Source organism: Hemiscyllium ocellatum, chromosome 21 (genome assembly GCF_020745735.1).
Source record: "Hemiscyllium ocellatum isolate sHemOce1 chromosome 21, sHemOce1.pat.X.cur, whole genome shotgun sequence".
Classification (NCBI taxonomy): Eukaryota; Metazoa; Chordata; class Chondrichthyes; order Orectolobiformes; family Hemiscylliidae; genus Hemiscyllium; species Hemiscyllium ocellatum.
In genome coordinates, this window is record NC_083421.1 from 38,556,537 (window position 1) to 38,564,968 (window position 8,432).

Genomic DNA, 8,432 nt, shown 5'->3' on the forward strand with positions numbered 1-8,432 from the left:
CCAGTAGGCTGAGTCAGTTGGCTTAGATTGATAAATTCTTGATGTCACAAGGAATTAAGGGCTATGGGGAGAATGCGGGTAAGTGGACTTGAAATGCCCATCAGACATGATTGAATGGGGGAGTGGACTCGATGGGCCGAATGGCCTTGCTTCCACTCCTATGTCTTATCTCTTTCTGAGCTGTAACCATAATATGCTTTTAGAATATCAAAGATTTAACTTTTTAGTCAGGTTTCTATATTCCCTCTCTCTCCTTAATAGAGCATGTGTTAATCTGCCATAGTCAGTTTAGATTTTCACATAATTTCTACTTCTTCTATTCCTTTGACACCAACTTACTTTCCCTTTTGTGCTGCCTTCTCCATTGCTATTGCTACCACCTAACATTATCTCTTTAATAAAAAGCTCATTGCTTTAAACCCTAACCACTGTATCAATAAGACATCCCATCAGGTCATTAGTCCCAGTTTAATTGTGCTCATTAAAAAATGAACATTCAGTGATGCTTGATGCTGTACTACAAGGTACAAAGTATTTTGTGCACCTTAATAATAGAATCTAATTTTCATGGAGATGTTACCCTCTTCTGTTAGTAGCATGCATTGCTTCTTTTGGCAATTTATTGAGTGGAATTCAGGCAGGACTTTATAGGTGGGAGTGTTGCCAAACACAGAGACCTTGGGGTAAAGGTTTATAATGCCTTGAAAGTGGAGTTGCAAGTCAACAGGACAGTGAATGAAGCATTTGGTACACTTGCATTGGTCAATGCATCGAATATTGGAGTTAGAGGGTCATGTTGCAACTGTACAGGACATTGGTTAGGCTGCTTTTTGAATACTGCATTGAATTCTGGCCTCCCTTCTATCGTAAAATGATGTTCAACTTGAAGTAGTTCAGAAAAGATTTATAAGGATGTTTCCAAGGTTAGAAGGATTGATCTATAGGGAAAGGCGAAATATGCTGGGGCTATTTTCCTTGGTTTGTCAGAGGCTGAGGGGTGACCTTATTAGAGGATAATAAAATCACGATGGCGTGGATAGGCTAAATAGCCAAAACGGTTTTTCGCCAACAGGGAAGTCCAGAATTAGAGGACATAGGTTTAAGGTGAGAGGGGAAAGATTTAAAAAGGGACCTAAGGGGGCAATGTTCTCACAAACAGGTGGTGAGTGCACTGCCAGAGGGAGTGGTGAAGGCTGATGCAATAACAACGTTTAAAAGGCATCTGGATATACATGAAGAGGTTTAGCAGATTATGGACCAAATGCTAGCAAATGGGAAAATATTAATTTAGGATATCAGCAAGGGTGAGTTGGATCAAAAGGGCCTGTTTCTGCACTTTACATTTATATCACTCTATGGCAATTCTACATTAGTGGTGCCTTGAATAGAGGCAGATTTTGTTTTCTAACTCAACAACGCTCCTGTTGGAGGCAGCATTTGGAGGGGCCGGTGTTGGACTGGAGTGGAGTGGACAAAGTTAAAAATCACACAACACCAGGTTATAGTCCAACACTTAAATGGAAGTAGGAGCTTTCAGAGCGCTGCTTCTTCATCAGCTAACCGACGAGCTAGTGCTTCCAAATAAACCTGTTGGATTATAACCTGGTGTTGTGTGATTTCTAACTTGTCCCACCCCAGTCACTCCACATCACAATTCTGACTAGCAGGGCCAAAGGCACCACTTCCGCATTCAGGGGAAGGGCGGAGCCTGAAGCACGGTGACGTCACATGGGGCTGTATCACGTGGTACACGCGACGGGTGGACGGTATCACGTGGGGGCAGGCGGTGTCAGGTGGTACAGTCACCTTGGGCGGACGGTAATAGTCACGTGGGGCAGCGTCCGGGACGCTCGAGCGTAGCGGTTGGAAATGGCGAGTCAGTCGCAGGGGATTCAACAGCTGCTTCAGGCCGAGAAACGGGCGGCGGAGAAGGTGGCTGAGGCTCGGAAACGTGAGTGTCTGCTCGCTCTGCTGCAAACTGCCTCAGTACAATGGCTGGGGGAGGGTCATTTTATAGAAATAAAAACACACGGTTGGGAGAGGTGTTTGCTGAGGGGGCGGCCTGGAGGAGCACCCCCCCCCCGGGGCTAGCGCGCGCGCTCACTCACTCCCTGCTCTGTCCTGTAACCCCTAACCTTTATAGGGCTTGTCCCCTCCTCGCGCTGTTACTCCCACTGCAACCCCCCCCCACCCGATTGTCACCTCTACCCCCCCCCGCACCCTCTTCTCTTTCTCCCCCATCCTATCCTTCCGCCCCGCACTCTTGCTGTCTATCTTTCCCCCCAATTTTCACCCACTCTGCTGTCTCCTATCCCCACCCCACTTTCCTTGTTTGACTTTGTTTGAAAGCTGATGGAACTGTGTACGCTGCTCTTCAATTATAGGAAAGAATCGCAGATTGAAGCAAGCGAAAGAGGAAGCTCAAGCTGAGATTGAACAGTATCGCCTGCAGAGAGAAAAGGACTTTAAGGCTAAGGAAAATGATGTACGTAATATAAGTATTGTTATTAAACTTTAAAAATTGCTGCAAGTCAACTGAAATCTGCATCCTTGCACAACTGATGCAATGTTTTCTACTTAAGTGTGTGCTCTCACTCTGGGGCTAGTAGTAATCATAACGGTTAATGAAATTTTAAACTTGTTGATTGTTCCTCTGATTTCTTGAGGAAACAAATCATTGACTCTTGACCTTTTGTGGGAATCGGTTAATTTTGACTGTCTTTGTTTAAAACTGAATGAAGTCCGCCATTGTTTCCAAAGTGTCATTCAGACTTTATGCAAGTGTAATTGCTTATTGATTGGCAGGTTTTAAGGTTTTTTTGACTTGTATAAATGACTGATTTAAAACAAATTTTGGGTTTGGTTAGTAATCTCATCGCACTTTAATTTTGTTACATGATAAATAGCATGTTTCTGAAGAGAGGCTCTTCATGGCATTCCATCCTGATCCTGAAATTAAAGCCTTGAAATGAAATATTTCAAGATACTGGTGATAATAGGGCATAAATCCTGATGCTCATTTGTACAGTATCAATACCTCCTGGAGATCCTAAATCTCCACAATCTGTGAAATTCTGTTTCTAGTGTAGTTATACTGGAATAGGAGGAAGTCATGTAGCCACTTGTGCCTGTTTGTACCATTCAAGAAATGTACTTGATCTGTTACTGTACTATATCCAGAACTTCCACCTGAGCTATAAATCTTCTCAACTCACTGTGATCTCTCTCCCTTTTTGTTTCTTGCAAGCAGAATAGAATACAAGATTTCTTTTAGCTTTCCTGATTTTATTTTTCTATCTGCATTGTAACCACCTGTGATTCATGTATTAGGTCACCCAGATCACACTGCATCCTTAATCCCTTTCAGTTGAGGCTGTATGCTTTTTTATCCTTCCCAACAAAGTGAGCAATTTCACATTTTGTTGCCTTACACTTTTCTAGATCTTTGCCCACTTAGCCTATCTATAGCCTTTGTAGCCTCACTATGTTCTCAACTTTTTGTTTTACTTTGGGTCAGCTCATTTAGGACCTAAAGAGAAACAGACTCTTCAGTCCAACCAGATATCTGAACCTAATGTTGTCCCGTTTGCCAGTAGTTGGCCCATATTCCTCAACTTTTTCATATCCAGCCAGATGTTTTAAATGTTGTAATTGGCTAGGCCAGTTTAAGAGGCTGATACAATGTCCTGTACAGCAGCAACATGACTTCTCAACTCTTTTATACTCTATGCTCTGTCCAATAAAGGAAAGCATACCAAACGCTGCCATCACTATCTTATCTACCTGCGACTCTACTTTCAAGAAACTATGAATCTGCACCCAAGTCTTTGTTCAGCAACATTACCTAGGACCTTCTCATTGAGTGTATAGGACCTGCCCTGATTTGTCTTTCCAAAATGTAGCACCTCACATTTATCTGAATTAAACTCCACCTGCCACTTCTCAGCTCATTGGTCCATCTAATCAAGATCCTGTTGTATGCTGAGGTAACCAGCTTCCCTGTCCCCTCCACCTCCAAATTTGGTGTAATTTGCGAACTTACTATCTCCTTTGTTCACCTCAAATCATTCATAGAAATGATGAACCTCGTGGCACACCACTGGTCATAGGCCTCTAGTCTGAAAAGCAACCCTCCTGCACCATTCTCTGACTGCTACCTTCAAGCCAATCCTTTTGTCCACATGGCTAGTTCCCCCTGTATCCAACCTTGCTAACCAGTCTCCCATGAGAAACCTTATTAAACGCCTTACTAAAGTCCATTACTCTGCCCTCATCAACTTTCTTCATTACTTCAAAAAAACTCAATCAAGTTTGTGAGAAATGATTTCCCACACACAAAGCTATATTGACTATCCCTAATAAGTCCTTGCCTTTCAAAATACTTGTAAATCCTGTCCCCCCAGGATTCCCTCCAACAACTTGCCCACCACTGATGTCAGGCTCAATGGCATTCTGTCTTTTTTCAGTCATCTGTGTGATCTGTAAAATGTTGAGGTCCTAGCACTGACCCCTCTCTCTCACTTGATAAATACTCGTTTTATTTTGGTAATCAGAAAATGATCCACTTATTTTTACATTTTATTCCCTGTTGGCCAGCAATCTTCTATCCATGCCAAGTGAAACCCCCTACATTGGGTCAAAACTTAAGAACATTGAACAATAACAAAGCAATCATTCCTTACCTGTCTAAACTCCAGGGATTACAATCTTGTATTTTTTTTCTCTATTTTGTCTTGTGTTCAAGTGTTATCTAGGTAATTCCATGGAATCTTCCTCTAAAGCTCGGTTCCTTTTCTAAGATATGTGCAGAACTGCTCGCAGTATTTGGTAAAATGATACTGCTTTGTATGGCTGTAACATAACTTCCACACTATAAAACTTTTTAACCTCTATATAAATGCTAGCATTCCATTAGCCTTTAAATTATTTTATTCACTTTTTTAATCTCCCTAGTCCTCTTCAAGACCCTGTTTCTAGTTTTCATTTTCAGAAGCTAACCTTTTTAAATACCAAATTTGCCTGTACTGAATGCATTTGTTATGGCTTTGTCAGTATAATTAATCAATATCTCATAATACCTATCCTTATATCAAATTACTTCTATTTTTTGTTAACTATGAAGTATCCTCTTTGAAAGCTTTTTTTTTGCTTAGTTAGATCTCAGCCACGGGCAGAAGTGAAACACTTGAATCAGAAAGCAATTATCAGGCTCTGATATTAAAAAAAATTGCTGGCAAATTTTAAATGGAATTTAATGTTAGGACATGTGATGGCTATGACTTTTGACAATCTGTAAAGCTTTCTGAAAGGAATGTGACTTTATTTCTTCAATATGATTTCTTGTTTACAGAATTGAAAATGCTTGATGTTTATATTCCCTTTCAGGCACTTGGTTCACATGGTAATTCTGCAACTGAAGTTGACAAAGAAACCCAAGAGAAAATTAGTAAAATTGGAGCAAGCTATGAAGAGAGCAAGGAAGTTGTCTTGAATACTCTTCTTGGTTTTATTTATGACATTAAACCAGAAATTCATGTAAACTTTCGCATTAATGGTTAGAACTGCAATGTAGTTTTGCCTTAAGGAATAAAAACAGCTGTTGGAAAAGCAATATTTTGTAATATTACCATGATTATGCAAACTTATTTGTGCAGCACTTATACTTCTCAATAAAATCTGCATCAGATGAACTTTGAAAAAGGGCAGTTTGACTTTCTATCGTAAAGTGTCCTTATTAATGCTGAAACCAAGTATTCCTTGTTTCTATTAGATTTTTCGTTCAAAACTAAAGGTGCTATAACTGTCATAAAGCAAGATACTACCTTTAATAACAGTAGTAATTTTATGGTGGGTTTACATGAGAACAAAAACCCAGTGTGTGCACTAGAGGTATTGCATCTAAAAACAAATGCTGGACATTTTCTAAAATTGAGAACAGGGAATTTATTATTCCTTTGTTAATTGGTTCTAAATTGGTGGACCAAATTGCAACTAAGTGAAGTCTTCTGCAATTGTGAATCATTTAATGTTCCAAAAATGGTGTAACTGTTCTTGATGGAGCAGTGTACCTGTCATTAAAATCAGATTTAAAAGTAAGGGCTTGCCATATTGAGTTTTCCTTCAGAATCAAAGTTGTTTAACAGGTCAAATGTCTTCTAGGTTGTATCGGTGTTTAATTTAGTTATGCAGTGTGATATTATAGCACAGCAGTTTGGATCAGTTCTTATAATTTCATTTGAACTACCTCCTTGTTTGTATGTTGTGCTACCTTTTTTTTGTTTTCTGTAAAATTGTATTCAAGTATTTCAGCTCCAATAAATCTGTAGAATAAAAGTCTTCTCCATTTGTATGTATAGATTTATTTGCTCTAAGGTATTTATCAATAGGTTTTTGTGATGCCCTGTTGTAGTTCTTGTGTCTAGGTTGGAATACTACAAGTGGTTTACCCTCAAGCCAAATAAGGTTTTTTTTTTTAAAAAACTTTTTACAGTCCCATGGGGGGGGGGGAAAAAAAACTGATGTGGCTCCATGGACAAATGACAGTCCCAGCATACCAAGGAGAGCGCGGGGGGGGGGGGGGGGGGGGGGGGGGGGGGGGGGGGGGGAGGGGGGAAAGAAGAGAAATCATCATTGAAATGAAGTTTTATACCTTGTTATTGTTACTAACTGCTTTCTGCAGTAAAATATACTGATTTTAGAAACTTAGTCTGCAAATGATTTTTGCAGTGTTTCTTCACTTTTTATTTTGAAAAAAAAAACTTCCCAATGTATGACTGCTGTTATGATTTCTCTCAATTGCAGGCCCTAGTTTATAGAACAAAATTAGGCCATTTTGTCTATTGTGGTTGAATGCCTGAGACACGCACAAGTTGAAATAGCTCCACACATTTTCCTCCACTGTCTTGTCCTTCCTCTCTCCTTTTTTTTTCCCCTCAAAACAAAAATTTGTATAGTACTTGACAACTGTCTGTCATGTTCTTGAATGTTGAACACATTAGCCCCTAAAACTTTTCACGTGTTAATAATTTATAAAAGGTACTCAAACTATTGAACAACCTAGGTGCTCTACAATGGTCCTAGTATTCCAGAATAAGACTATTGTTTCCAGGAGCTTTAATAACTAAACAATAGTAGCTCACTCTAAAGAGAGAACCTGTTTTAGATTAAGGAGGTTTTGGTCAGATTGCCCTATTTACTCCTGGCAATTTATGAAAGCTGTCATGATTGATTTTTTTACATAGCAGGAAGTGGGATGGGGACCAAGGATGAATTGTTACCTGGCAGTAACAGAGGAAAGCTGGAGAGTTTGAATTGTACCTGTTACAACCAGATGACTTGCTTGGCTTTTTAAAAAAAAATTAAGTACATTTGAATTTTACTAAATGCCTATGTAATTCTCCAAGTGAAATCTAACGTCCGCTAGAATGCAAGTAATGATGTTTGGCCTGACACAAGCACTTGAGCAATATTCAGTGGCAAAACTGATGTATCCTTTTCAAGAAAAAGTAACGCAGATTTGAATTGAGTTAATTCAGTGTATATAATCTAGGTTTCAATCCCATTTTTTTAATGAGAATGTTTGTTAGCGTTTTCAGAGGTGACCTATTAAATAAATAAATCCAGTGTGTCTGTTGCATTGTTTCTGAAGATCGTTGCAGAATGTTTCCAGTATCCTAGATAGCATTGCCCCCTCCTTCATGGAACACCATTATTTTATTCCTATTTGTCGGCGAATGGACCATCAGTCACGTAATGATAATATTACAGCAGTTGACTAATTAAATGGATGTAGCCATATTGAGGACACGGCTGTAACATATACAACATCAATATGTATGTAAGTATCCCTCCCTTCCTTCTGCCTCCACTGGCAGCTAGTTATTAAACCTGATGTGAACGAAACATACTTGAATGTTATGAAATAAATGGTTGAATAGTATACATGCTGTAAAGTAGAAATTTATGAGGACAAACTTATGAGGGAACTGGTAAGTTTAAATGTGAAATGATGGTGCTGGGGCCCGAGTGGATAATAAACATGAGTGCAGAATAATTAAGCTGATTGTTTTCGGTTTGAATACCCAATCTCAGATCGGTCATTTCACCGTATGTCATACAGCATGATTTAGAGGTGCTGGTGTTGGACTGGGGTGGACAAAGTTAAAAATCATATATCACCAGGTTATAGTCCAACAGGTTATTTGGAAGTACTAACTTTCTGAGCGCTGTCACAACCACCTGATGAAGGAGCAGCGTTATGAAGATTAGTGCTTCCAAATAAACCTGTTGGACTATAACCTGGTGTTGTGTGATTTTTTTTAGCAGTTTGGAGGACAGTGCAGTGAAAACACTTTATTTAAAAGTTTGCCTCTATTGCGATCTAACGTTATTTTCTGCATTCTGTTACCGGGCAGGTTTGATTATAGACGCGT

The 8,432-nt window shown here is 39.5% G+C and overlaps 1 protein-coding gene across 1 annotated transcript; it reads left to right on the plus strand.

The window, feature by feature from the left end:
* The first annotated feature begins 1,788 nt into the window (after nucleotides 1-1,788).
* Nucleotides 1,789-6,333, plus strand: LOC132825659 (V-type proton ATPase subunit G 1-like). Its single transcript, XM_060841029.1, has 3 exons — nucleotides 1,789-1,951; nucleotides 2,385-2,485; nucleotides 5,386-6,333. Exons 1-3 carry the CDS (start codon nucleotides 1,870-1,872, stop codon nucleotides 5,557-5,559), a joined length of 357 nt encoding a protein of 118 aa, XP_060697012.1. The 5' UTR covers nucleotides 1,789-1,869; the 3' UTR covers nucleotides 5,560-6,333.
* The last annotated feature ends 2,099 nt before the right edge of the window (nucleotides 6,334-8,432 follow it).